Source organism: Gigantopelta aegis, chromosome 8 (assembly GCF_016097555.1).
Source record: "Gigantopelta aegis isolate Gae_Host chromosome 8, Gae_host_genome, whole genome shotgun sequence".
NCBI classification, from domain to species: Eukaryota; Metazoa; Mollusca; class Gastropoda; order Neomphalida; family Peltospiridae; genus Gigantopelta; species Gigantopelta aegis.
This window is the reverse complement of record NC_054706.1, coordinates 4,129,528-4,144,048: the sequence shown is the minus strand read 5'-3', so window position 1 is coordinate 4,144,048 and position 14,521 is coordinate 4,129,528. Positions and strand designations below refer to the sequence as shown.

The 14,521-nt window shown below is 36.0% G+C and overlaps 1 protein-coding gene across 1 annotated transcript in view; it reads left to right on the top strand.

Moving 5' to 3' along the window:
• The window catches only part of LOC121380174 (protein bicaudal C homolog 1-B-like), a 99,440-nt gene that overhangs the window by 12,363 nt on the left and 72,556 nt on the right, over positions 1-14,521 (top strand). Inside the window, exons 2-3 of the mRNA XM_041508976.1 lie at positions 11,954-12,000; positions 13,081-13,150. Coding sequence (XP_041364910.1) covers positions 11,954-12,000; positions 13,081-13,150 — 117 coding nt within the window. The remainder of the gene's footprint in view (positions 1-11,953; positions 12,001-13,080; positions 13,151-14,521) is intronic.

The window sequence follows — 14,521 nt, the reverse complement described above, 5'->3', positions numbered from 1 at the left end:
TAGTCAATATGTTATGTGGGTGTCTGTATGGTTACATAAGATAAGATAAGATAAGATAAAATTTATTGCATTTAAACATTCCACATGGGAACAGAGTGCACAAAATAACATTAGAAAGTTGCAATATCAACAAACAATTAATGACTATATTTTTACATACATATATACACATACATGTATGTCACTACTACAGTCTATTCATTATATTGGAAAACCAACTTGCAAATAACACCTATGTTGGCTGGGTCCTGATTTTTCATAATAAAAATCATGTATGTAACTTGGCAGTGAGGTTCACTATGTGCGATATAGGAACATCTTAAAATGAATAATAATAATAATAATAATAATAACTTTATTTAATGAGGGTGACAGGTTTAGCACAAGCTAATCTTCCACTTGGCCCTCAACAATACATTGAAACACTGGAAAAGAAAATACATATATACTAAGTACTATACTATTATAATAATGCATACATACATATTGACTAGAGAAATCTTACATTTAACAGACATCTGTTAGTTGTGTAATATTGACACTAAAGTCTCAAAACATAATTATTATATAGAAGAGTAAACCCAGATCATTTGGGGTAAAAACTTAATTAATTTACAAATGAAAAACAGGCATCCCATCCATCCATCCATCCATCCATCCATCTCTGATATCCAGTTGTTGCTTAAGCAAACCTTGCCTGTTGCTTTATTTTGTGTTTGAGTGTTACACTTAACACAGCAGTGTATCATCATCACTGGAGCAACAGGCGGAACAACAGGCCATACCTTTTGTATTCTGACTGGTGGGATAAAGAGCAGGCCGTATCTCTGTCAGTGTGAAGCCTATTGCCCAACCCTCTTGTGTTTACAGATAACACTTGGAGAATCTGCAAGAGGATTGAGTCTCTTGGTACAGGGATTAAAACACTGTATCGAGTTCTACTTTGCATTCACAACTCCACTGAAAATTCAAGTCTAGTCCTATATATCGTAAATAGAGGATTTGTCACGAGTATTTTTTAATATGGAAAATATCAACCGAGTCTATGTTAATTGGTATTTGTCGAGGCTCTGCCAAGACAAATACCGATTAACTAGACAAGGTTGATATTTTACATAATAAAAAACACGAGTAGCGAATTCTACTAAAATAACATTTTTTTTTTTTTTTTTTAGTAAATCACAGTACTAAAGTCACCACCATTGATAATATGACGTCATCACGATTAGCACAGATTAGTTTGACGTCACGCATTTTGAACAAATCTTCGAAAATTTTACGCTCAGGTAGCCTACATGGGTCTTGTTGGCTTGTAAGCAAATGACCTATCCACAGCATCATATTACCTCGAGACCTTGCAAATTTGCATACCATTATTAACCAGGTTAATAAATAGAGGATATTATATGAGTGTCCATGACAGATGATGTTTACAACACGAGTGCCTAAATTATCATATTTCCCGAGCGAGAACGAGGGAAATGCGATAATTTAGGCACGAGTGTCGTAAACATCGTCTGTCATGGACACGAATGTAATATTCTTTTTATTACCGTAGAACTGTCTTGCTAAATGAACATTCAGTCATTGTTTACAAACTAACGTTTTAGTTACGACATACGAGGGAAATCGTACGATAAATATGACTCTTGTTATGCTGTACCTCGTAGGTAATAAAGTAAATTATCACATGGGTTTATGACATGGATATCATGGGTAAAGTTATAGGATAAATATTTCTATTTGGTTTTATTGTAATTGTTTTATTACTTTATTTTGTTAATCATTGTTGGTGTGTGTGTTTGGGGGGGGGGGGGGGGGGGGGGGGGGGGCGTTATTATTATTTTATTTTTTTGTTTACATTATTCTGTTTTTACATATTGTTTCAAGTTCTTGGCTTTATTCACAGCTACACTGAAGACCTAGTTTTCTTTAGAAATACACACATATTTTTTTCCTCTTTTCTCTTTTTTTCTTTTCTGCTAGCAGTAATTATTTTAGTTTTGTTTTATTACTTGAATTATTTTGATACCTTGTTCTATTGTTCATTGGTTACTTATTACATAAATGTTACATTGTAATTATTACATTCATTACTCAGTTACACCTTGTAAATTATGTTATTACTTTGCTGTGTTACATTGTAATTATGATTGTTTGTTAAGTGAAACATTGTTATTGTAATATATTGTAATTAGTTTGTTACCTTGTTCTTTTATAATGTAATTAGTTTGTTACTTTATTCTGTATTACACATTGTTGTAAGTTTGTATGTTTTTATTACACCTTGTATGCAAATTTAGGTGGGATTGGCCCATGCAGTGTTAAAGTGATTGGTTTATGTAGGTAGCTGTAGGATCGATCCCCGTCAGTGGGCCTATTGGGCTAATTCTCGTTCCAGCCAGTGCACCATGAGTGGTATGTACTATCCTGTCTGTGGGATATAAAAGATCCCTTGCTACTACTAAAAAAAAAATGTAACAGGTTTCCTCTCAAAGACTATACTTCAGAATTACCCAATGTTTGACATCCAATAGCCTATGATTAACAAATCAATGTGCTCTAGTGGTGTCGTTAAACAAAACAAATTGTTTTTAAAGCAAATTTAGCTAGTGGTAAGAGACCTGCATAGGTGTGTAATGACTATATAGTTGACTACACACTTCTAGATTTATAATTGGTGTCACAAGCTAGGATGTTGTCTTTAATGTCTGTTGCTCTGAAATCATCCTCCTTTTGGGGTTTTCCCCCCTTTCCTTCTCTTCCCAGCCTTGTCCTCTTGTTCCATTTTCTTTCCTTCCTTTCCATCTCTGCTTCTCTTCCCTCCCATCCTCTCCCCTTCCCATCCTCTCCCCTTCCCTTCCCTTCCCTTCTCTTCCCTTCCCTTCCCTTCCCTTCCCTTCCCTTCCCTTCCCTTCCCTTCCCTTCCCTTCCCTTCCCTTATCTTCTCTTCTCTTCTCTTCTCTTCCCTTTCCTTCTTCCCTTCCCTTCCCTTCCCTTCCCTTCCCTCCCCTCCCCTCCCCTTCCCTTCTCTTCTCTTCTCTTCCCTTTCCTTCTTCCCTTTCCTTCTTCCCTTTCCTTTCCTTTCCTTCCATTTCATCCTTTTGCCTTTTTAAAAAGATATTTCAATTAATTTTTGTAAGTTATAACAGTTGAATGGAGTAGATTGGGGTGTGGTGGATATAGCTCAATGGTAGAGTTCATGGCTGAGGTCTACACTTCATCATACATGAACATGGATACATGTGCTATATAGGATGAGTAACCTTTGATGATTGTTGTTGTTTTTGGAGTGTTTTTTCATCCCAACACAATTTTGATAACTGATACAAAGGTTGTGATATGTACAGTCCATCCAATCTATGGAAGAGTCCATAGTTATGAACGATGTGTGTGCTGTTATTCAGTAGCCTATGTGTCATGAGCAGGTGCACTTCCTTACTAACGAGATCACAATAATCATTCATTTGAAAATATGCTGACTATGCAGATTATATTACAGTAAAATTTAATTTTGTTGGTGCTGATGTACTAAACAATCCCTCCATATGAACAGTTCTGGAACAGCCCTAACTAGAAATAGACGTGATGCATACATATACACCTTTGATTAATTCTGGAACAGCCCTAACTAGAAGTAGACGTGATACATACACACCATATGATCAATTCTGGAACAGCCCTAACTAGAAATAGACGTGATGCATACATATACACACCATATGATCAATTCTGGAACAGCCCTAACTAGAAATAGACGTGATGCATACATATACACACCTTTGATTAATTCTGGAACAGCCCTAACTAGAAGTAGACGTGATACATACACACCATATGATCAATTCTGGAACAGCCCTAACTAGAAATAGACATGATGCATACATATACACACCATATGATCAATTCTGGAACAGCCCTAACTAGAAATAGACGTGATGCATACATATACACACCATATGATCAATTCTGGAACAGCCCTAACTAGAAATAGACGTGATGCATACATATACACACCATATGATCAATTCTGGAACAGCCCTAACTAGAAATAGACGTGATGCATACATATACACACCATATGATCAATTCTGGAACAGCCCTAACTAGAAGTAGACATGATGCATACATATACACACCTTTGATTAATTCTGGAACAGCCCTAACTAGAAATAGACGTGATGCATACATATACACACCTTTGATTAATTCTGCTGGCGATGATGGTTTGTCAGGTAAACTACTTATCGCAGAAACTCGTCTGTTAGACATATTGGTACAAAGTGCAATCAATATTATCGTTAATAGAGCTAGCATGATGCCAGAAATAAACAGTCAAAGGTTTCCACCACTTGCTCCTGTGTGTTATGTTTGGGGTATGAAGAAGAAGAGTTTTGTGTGGTGTTCATTTCCTCTCTCTGGAGGGTTTAACAATCCCACGTTGGAGAGTTGGCATAGCTTGATGTTATCTGCTAAACAAATAAAGTTTTAAGTTTGTTTTCTTTAACGATACCACTAGAGCACATTAATTAATCATCGGCTATTGGATGTAAAACATTTGGTAATTGACATAGTCTTAGAGAGGAAACCTGCTACATGGTTGCATCAGTAGCAGGTGATCTTTTCTATGCATTTTCTCACAGACAGGAAAACACATACCAGTTTTTGTTTTCCATCTTATTTTTTTTACAGTATTCTAGATATATCCATCTAATTCCACAGTTTTTGAGGAGTGATAATATAAATCATAAACTTTTATCTGTGTTTGATTCACACTGTTGTTGAAAAACCCAAACAATGTCTTAACAAGTTGTCTAATTTTTAAACTTCTTTCTAGAGCCGCTTCTCAATTTCGAACATTTACTTCTTAGTTAAAATTTGAGAAGCCAAGATTGCTTCTTCCTCCACAGAATGAATTTCGAGCCATAAGGCTTTTGATTGGTATAGGTCCATGTTTTTTGTGAATGGGTAAAGTAGAGATTTCAATTAAAATACATGTACGGTAGGGGGTAATTCTTAGACCTGACTTACAAAAGGTAAATGTTAAAGTATTATTGTAGTTAAATTACAAACTCACTGAAGTGACCACCTGTATTAAACCACCACCAATAAAGCAGTTGATATGTTGTATTAAGCAGCATTTCTGGTTATCACTACTGGTTTGCATATCAATAATCAGAGATCACAGATTGACTATTAATCAGTTATACTTGTTTGCAAATAATCATTTATGTTCACATACTGACAACAGGTACAATTTAAAGCAGCAGTATCCGGAATATTTTTATTATTTAAGCATATAGAACAGAAAATCCAATTATGTTTGGTGCATATATGATGCCACACTCCGCATTGGTTTCACTACACTGGCTTATCCAGGTCAAAAACAAAGCCAGTATTTTGAAAGTGGGACACTTTTGACAGGCTCCTACCGATCTCGGTTTTCATTGGCTTATCACACGTGTGAATTCCCCAACAAGAGACCACGTGAGATTTCGCAATTTTTGAACAAATTTAACTGTCTTGATTGAGGGGTCGTCTCATATCTCCAAAACATATTTATATCCATAGAGGTATGGTACAACGCCTTTCCAGGGGTCAGTGGGTGGGGGATTTGCCTTGAAATTTTAAGTGGCCAGCTGTTGGCATACCATTACATGTAAGGGGGTGTTACTAATTACGTAACGCTCTAGGGGTAGAGGAAGAGGGTACTGTGTTCGATTTACGTAACATTTTTCAAGACTATATGTTATTTTTATTCATTACTTAGACCTAAAAAGGTATTTTTTTGGAAATGTGCGGTCAGTCTAGGATCGATCCCTATCATCGGGTATGTGATATCCTGTCTGTGAGATGGTACATATAAACAATCCCTAGCTAAACAAAAAACGTAGCGAGTTTCCAAGGCACGTGTTCAGGGATTTCAGCGGGGTTGGGGTTATAGACTGTGTTGAGCGAAGTTTATATGGGGCCATGCTCCCCCAGAAAATACATTTCAATTTTTTTTAAGCTTGGGCAAGTAAGGGTTTCGACCTCCAATACCCTCCCCGCACATACACCCGATTCCTCTCTAAGATTATATGTCAAAATTACCAAATGTTAGACATCCAACAGCAGATGGAGGGAAGGATAGGATATGTTTTATTTAATGACGCACTCAACATATTTTATTTACGGTTGTATGGCGTCGGATGATTATTAAATGAGTATGCTCTAACTTTGATGTCATTAAACACACACACACACACACACACCCTAACTTTACCCTTTCCAAACAAAAGAATATTTATTAGAATTTGTCGATTTTAACACGTAAAATTAAGAAGTGAAAACGTTCATTGTCTACTTTAGTATATTTTATTTAAAAAAATATATACATGATTAATGTGTTACTAGTATACAAACTAAACTTTGAAAGTTCTACTAACACTTTATAAAATATTAATTCTGAAATAGAAAGGTACGATTGTTGATAATATGTTGTCAAGATCAAACCGGTTTTTACGAAAGACTCTAGTACCGTATCCTCAATTGAACGTTCTTTGTACAGTGCAAGATTTCTCTTTTAATTTTTTGAGACGAACCCTACAATTTGAAATCGACAAACGCACGTGTTAACTGAAACTGACAACAGGCTGTCGTTTGTGCTTTGCCGAGCTATGGCGGCACAGGCGACGAATCAAGCGTATACGTTTGAAGATCTCCGTTCATAGCGAACATACACGAGTTTTTTAAAAGTGCATTTGAGCTTGTATTTCATATTTGTACATGATGTTATAATATGGTAACCAGAGAATGTAACTTTAAATTACCACATCAATCGGCCTTGGATAATAAACTAAGTCTTGTTTGTAGTTTTTACCACTCCATCCAACACTCAGAGTCTAGTATGTCAAAGGTCATGGTATGTGCTTTCCTGTCTTTTAAAAGGTGCATATAAAAGATCCTTTGCTGCCAATGGACAAATGTAGCAGGTTTCCACTGAAGTCCAAATGTTTGACATCCAATAGCGATTATTAATTAATCAATGTGCTCTGGTGATGTCACTAGTCAAAGATGCTTTAACTTCAACACTTTGGGAAACATGATACCAAGTGTCACATTGTCTTGTTAAGACTCGGAAAATAATATAATATCTGATTAAAGAATGGACTGGGGTAATGTTTCATAAACATTCACGGAAACATTTTGTGTTTTAAATCAATAAATAAGACTGGAAAAATCTTAGTAAAGGAAAAAGTGGATTTTTTAAAGTTTTGATTTGTATAATTGAAATAAAACCTTAGTGTAAACATTGAATTAAACTGTCTGGTTTTCAGGAACTTGTAAATTGAAATATTTATAGTAAAAACATGCATGACAAGTTCTTTGACAAGGATTTAGTGTTGTGTAAACTGAAATGACCGCAATAAAAAATCAATTTAAAAAGTGAGTTTCAGTGACATGTAAACTGAAATGACCTGCATAAAAAATTAATTTAGAAAGTGGGTTTCAGTGACATGTAAAGTGAAATGGTCTGTATAAAACATGAATTTAAGACTTAGTCTAGGTTTGGGTGACTTTTGCACTGCTTGTTTAACTCATGTAGCATGGAGAACAGACTTTGTTCATGTGTTACCAATCAACACGCAATGTTATCTGGAATCCAGACACCTGCATTTTATATCTCACTTCTCTGAAGCACTCATTCCAACTGTAAAGATTTTATGACAAATTCTTCAATCCACATTTCATTGTTGTCGCTTTGTTTTGTTTATAAACATGAGTCCATTTCACAGGAAGTTCTCTTACATAACACACATTGGGCGTGGAACTCATAAGAATGTTTGTTTACTAGCACCCCAGCACATCATATAATCAGGAACTATTAAATGGAGGAAAGGAATGGTTTTAACAGCACCCCAGCACATTGTTTAATCAGCAGATATTAAAGAAAGGAAGAAAATGTTTAAGGACACCCCAGCACATTGTTTAATCAGCAGATATTCAAATAAATTAATATTTAATGACACCCCAGCACATCGTTTAATCAGCAGATATTCAAATAAATTAATGTTTAATGACACTCCTGCACATTATTTAATCAGCAGATATTCAAATAAATTAATGTTTAATGACACCCCTGTACATTATTGGGTGCCCTACAGGACCAACCGCGGATAATGAGTCGAGCAGTATTTAAATGTTTTCTTGTTAGGCAGCAAAACATCTACTAAATTAAAACAAAACTGTCAAACTTATCACAGAGTCAAACTGAACGGGCGCCAAAATAAAGTGCGTTGGACTGTTTAGAAAAAAATAAACAAGAATTCTGAGCTGCGGCCAAAAAATTTAAAGTCCAACTAAGCCCAAAAAAGGAGGGTTACCTGTCCTATGTAAGGTTGGCTACTTCGTTGGTGATGTTGGAGACTCGCTGAGTGTCAGCAGCAGATGTTGGCGCTGGCGTAGAGTTCGAACTAAAGTGGAGTAGTCGGGGCCGCAGACCACTCTGATCATCCTGTGAAGAGATGTTATCAATCTTCGGGAACAGGATGGCTTGTCTGTACATGTAGGTCTGGTCCCTCCTGTGCGTCACAACTACTCCGTGTATTCCGCTGAACACCTTGTTGCGCAGTTCGAACTGGCTGCTGTCCCCCAGTGGTCTCCAGTTGGCGTTGAGATGTCCTCCCTTCAACGTCATCGGATCGGCTGTGTCCCCCTGCATGTATGGGTGTAGCTGTTTGCGTAACCCGCTGACGGCTAAGAGCCAGTTGTCCTCCTCGGGGGGTGGGTGATCGTCGGCTGCGGCGGCTTGGTCTTGGGTGACTGGGTGGTCAGTGATGTGGCCTTCCTCTTCGCCACAGCAGCAACAGCAACAGGTCCTGGCGCCGACTTCACCAGAATCGGCACCCTTGGAGTGGAGGTCGGTGGAACGGCCCGCAGAGCTTGGCCCACCGCGATATCTAACTGCAAGTAGGTGTTATCTGGGGACTCGGGCGCTCATGTCCTCTTCGGAGAAGTCTGTGGGGACAGCGACGCAGCCGGGACCACCACTCAATTGCCAGCTTTGATCCCCTCTGAGCCGCCCCTGGCACTTGTTTCTTCTTCCTCCTTCCTCTTCCACTCCTTCCATTCCTCTTCGTTGGAGCCGGGTCACTGTACACCAAAGACACGGTCGCCTGTGCCCCGGTGTAAGTAACCAGGAATTCCAACAGAGCCCCAAAGCTTGCTATCAAGCCCCCCAGGTGGGGGGTAACTCGAGAGCGCACGTAGACAGGTCTAGTCGCATCACGAAATCAGCTGGGAGTAGTTGAACAAGAAGCACACTTGAATCGAATGTAAACTACAGATCATGGGCCTAATTTACTAAACTCTCGCACCTGTGCAATCTCGATCTCGCAGTGCAATGCTAAAAGACTTGCAAAGAGGATGCTCTGTTGTCTAACAGAGCCTAAGAGATCTTTGTGAATTAGGCCCATGGCAGCAGATGACATAGAACATGTGCTATATATTGACACCTCCAGACTCACTAAACACTGACCCAAACCCAACTTGGGTGTGTTTTGCAATGCAATTTGGAGCTCTGCAGTGTAACTAATGGGAGAAGAAACCTGTAGTAATTTCTGAGTCCATGTTTGCCTTGCTCGCTGCTTTCAGTGGTTACATGTTTCTCTAAACTCCGTCTTAGTGACCATAACTTGAAAATTGGAACTGGCAGGCATACAAAACCATATACTCCTCTTGACCAGCGTCTCTGTGATGAATGCAACATCACTGAAGATGAATTTCATCACATTGTACAATGTAAGAAATATAAGTATCAGCGGTCAAAGTTATTTCATTTTATCTCCAACTACAACCCTTCATTTTTAAATATGACACCCAAAGAGCAGTTTATTTTTATTATGAAAAATCAGGACCCAGCCAACAGAGGTGTTATTTGCAAGTTGGTTTTCCAATATAATGAATAGACTGTAGTAGTGACATACGTGTATATGTATATATGTATGTAAAAATATAGTAATTAATTGTTTGTTGATATTGCAACTTTCTAATGTTATTTTGTGCACTCTGTTGTGGAATGTTTAAATGCAATAAATTTTATCTTATCTTTATCTTATCTGTAGGTTAATAAAACGTTTAAAACGTCCCTAAATGGTTTTTGTTTTACCATGATGAAAACGTGATCTACTTAATTCATGCATTCATGCATTCATTCATTCATTCATTCATTCATTCATGTTTTGTTATTTCATTGCTGAGTGAAATCCTATAGGTTTTATCTCCGTCCATCTGTCTGTTGTGCCCATCTTTCCCACATATAGTTTTCCGGATTTTTTTCACAGTGCCTCAAAATACTGAGCTGACATTTGGTATATAGCTTTATCATGTACTGTTACAGATCAGATTTGACTTTAATGTTGATTTACACATTTTTGACAGCGTTATGGCTCTTGAACTTAGAAGATGCCATTTTTTCTTTCTTCAAAATGCCTCAAGATATTGAGCTAAAATTATGTGTATAGCTTTTAATGTAATGTTAAAGGTCAAGTTTGACTTTCTTAGCGTTTTACCTATTTTCACAGAGTTCTGATTTTATGAACTTAGGAGATGCAAAAATATGTCGAGCACCAGTAGGGGATATGTATTGGTTTAACAGTACTCTAATAATGCTTATTTAAAAAGGTCATGCTGACCATTTTCTTCACTGCCAAAATTTCACCTTGTATTTGAATCTCCATATGATGTACATACATGTTTCTTTAAATGTTTTGTTCATTTAAGAATTGACCACAATTATATTTTGGTTTATGCAAGTATGAACCGAAAAAACAATTTGTACACTGTATGATCCTGCGTAGTGGGTCATACAAAAGTGTACACATTGTTTTTTCGGTTCATACTTGCATGAACCAAAAAATAATTGCGGTCAAATCTTATAATTAAATTTATATGCATACTTTAACAATACATAACTGAATTTATTTTGTTTAGCTTTAAATATGCCTGTAGTATTGTTTGTGTAAACTTCATTGATACTTATGTCGTGTAAGAATGCAAACGTTCATTCACTATTATTTGAATCAGGTGATTTTTTGTAAATGACGTCATTTCCTCTAGCTGCTATGCATTTTTATGGATCATTTAGTTATATTGGAAGGAATTGTCCTATTCCTGTTTAGTTCTTATTTTATGAAAGTGAATGAAGGAAACGTGTCTAACATTTATGCTGTCGGTGGAACTGTTTCATTTAGCCAACAGCTGTAGAAAATCGCTTACAAGTAAGTTACAGGCATGAAGTTTCCAACACAATTTCTTTGGCCACTGATAGAATCTCATGTCATGATTAGCGAAGAGGGGTTGGGTTGTTTTTTGTTTTGTTTTAAATCAATGCATATAGATCTACGTGTCTACTCTGCTATAGCATTTTCCATTAATTTATCGTCTACATTTTTGGTATTGCTTTTGTAACTTTCATGTTTTTTCTTCAAAATATCTAAATATGGTTGCCTGAATAACCCGGCACAAAAGTAGTGTGAGTCAGTGTGTGTGTGTGGGGGGGGGGGGGGGGGTAGTAGGCGCGGCTTAATTTGTTTCTGTTCATCAAGATATGAACGGAAAAAAAGTAAGCATCTCTGGACCAATCGGATTGCCGCAAAGAAAATTTAATTATATACTGTTGAACTATGCAGGTATATAAATTCAGGGCACTGGTCAAGCAGTTGTCATACCGGTAGTTGGAATCTTTACTGATGGCAGTGTTTTGTCTTTGGATGCATAAATATTTTGTTTTAATTTATGACAAAAGTTACTGGTTTAAAATTGATGTAATCAGGCTCAAAATTGTCATAGGTGAGCATTTTGCCCATGGCAAAATCATTGCAAAATTGTCAAAGGTAACAAATTCAAAAATTCGAACCCTGAACTTAAAGCATGTGATAAATTACTTTAATTAGTCTGATTCTATTTCCAGCTCCAGATAACGAAGATGACGAAGGGGCTGAAGACTTCTTTCAAAGGGTTCGTAGTCTACATTCAGTTTAAGTTCTTAAGAGTTAGTTAGTCATCTGCAAGATATTTTTGAGGCCAATGTTTAAAATATTTACTAAATGTTACCTATTACCTATTAAATTCCAAACATTTCAGAAACCCACCATTGTTTTCAACAAAATATCAATCATTACATGAAAATCTTTTGCCAAATGAAAATCAAATTCACAATTGGTGAATTTGGAGAATGCCAAAGCTAGCACTGATCTATGAAGCCTAGAAGAGATACTACACAGTATCTATGAAGCCTAGAAGAGATACTACACAGTATCTATGAAGCCTAGAAGAGATACTACACAGTACCTATGAATAAATTGTATAATATGAATTTTGGCCTACCAAATTGATAGGGTGTAAAAAAAACCCAGAGTAGTAGTTGAGACATTAATTTATATTTTTTATACACTATATAATATCTTTATCCTGCAACCACTGCTTCTATTGCCCGATTTTGATGACCAAAGCAAAGTCATAAATGTAGGCTAATCTAGCAGATTATCCCTTTTGACGTTATGTTTTTGACATCACATGCATAGCTACATTACAAACTTGCTCATTTGAGATCTAGGTAATTGTACAATGTAGCTGTAATAACAGAAATAGTAGCTTTTCCCCTTACTTTTTATGGACTGCAGGATAACGGTAATAACTAGTTAATGACGTAGGATATCGGCTTTATCCTGTTCAGGCCAAATGGGAAATTTTGTTAGGCAAGCCTTGCAGAATTTCCCATTCTTACCTTCACAGGATAAAGTCATATCTTACATCATTAAACCATTATTCTCTACGTACATGTAGTTTTCTACATGAATAGTCTTCTGGTCATAATTGTACGTGCAGTTTACATAAAACATGATTTTCATGAAGATGCCAAATAATCTTATCAAACTACTTATTTTTACGAGTTAAAAGAAATGACATTTTCAATGCTGCCTTTCTTATTTGAAATCTCTTTGCCTTCTCAATGTCCCTCTTTTTTTTTACTATTCAATCTTTTTAGCATCATTGTTTTTTGGTGTCCATTTTTTTTCTTGTTGTCTTCCATTTTAGATCATGGATGAAACAAATACTCAAATCACCTGGCCAACCAAGTTAAAAATAGGTGCAAAGTCAAAAAAGGGTGAGTAGGTTTTTTTTACATTAGTAAGTATCAGAGCTTAGACTGATAACATGCATTTGTCTATTTACAGAGGTTGAAATAATATGTAGAGGTTCGCGGTCACGTTGTCCCCCAGGATGAATCGATTTGAAACTTAGGAGTTCACACTGTATTTACTAGGTGCCTATAATAAAGAATTTATTGGTTGAGTTCTGGCATGTGATGATTATTAATGACATCTGCAGTAGTTAGCTGTGGAAAGTGGTGTGCGGTTTCTTTTGGTGTTTTTTTGTTGGGTTTTTTAAGATGAAATATATGGGAAATTTACTGGCATATGGGTTTGTTTTCATGCATTTGTGAAGAAAAACAGTTATTGAAAATGTATAAAAGGCAAAAATAGGGAAATGTTGAGATTCATGCTGGGAAACACAACAACTGATAGGTGTATAATTCAGATCTTTCCTAAGTTACATATACATATACACATACACATACACATACACATACACATACACATACACATATGTATTCTAACTAATTGTAAAATATAATCCAGAGTTGACTGGTTGGTTCAAACCTATCACAATTGTTGATAATGAAATTCCAACCAAATCCCAACCAACATGTACATGTATATCACCAGATAACAAGTTACTAGTTATTTTCTAGTTTTATCTGGCGACAAATACACATTTATTATTGCGTGAGAGATTTAATATTGCATGAGATATATACGTGTACTTGATAATAACTGCTTTCAAGTTTATTATTCTTATTATAATTCCCAGCTGTTATTTGATTTTATAAAACACTTTTATTTCTGACATTTATGTATACAAACTACATGTCTGTAAACCACTTTAAATAATAGAGTACTGCTGTCACAGTTCTTACAAAATCAGTTTTGAAAGTTAAGATTCTCTCAGCTGTTTATGCCTTTCTTCTGAAATATTTAGAATTAAATATATATATATTGGTGCCAAACATCAGTTTTTTGTGTGTTTCTGTTGGGTTGTTTTATTACTGAGAGGTGATGGTGGGTCTGAAAGAAAATAAGTCATTTTAGTATTATTGATAGCATTTTAACGTTACAATAGTCTTCTAATATTCTAAACCAAACATAACACAATTATATGTTAGATACCTACATATTTAACATATTAATTTAAAAACATTACTGGATTTTTTTTTTTAAACAGATTCTTTGGGATTTTTTTTATGTACGTACATTATTTGTCTATTTTACTCTGTGAACTTAGTCTGTGAACTTTGAAATTTTGTGTATATTTTTCTTCCGTGCCACGTTAAAGATTTACATTTGATAGTGCTTCTTATGGTTCTTTGTCTGGGCACCAAGACAACCTGATAAATAGATCTATCTTGAGATATTTC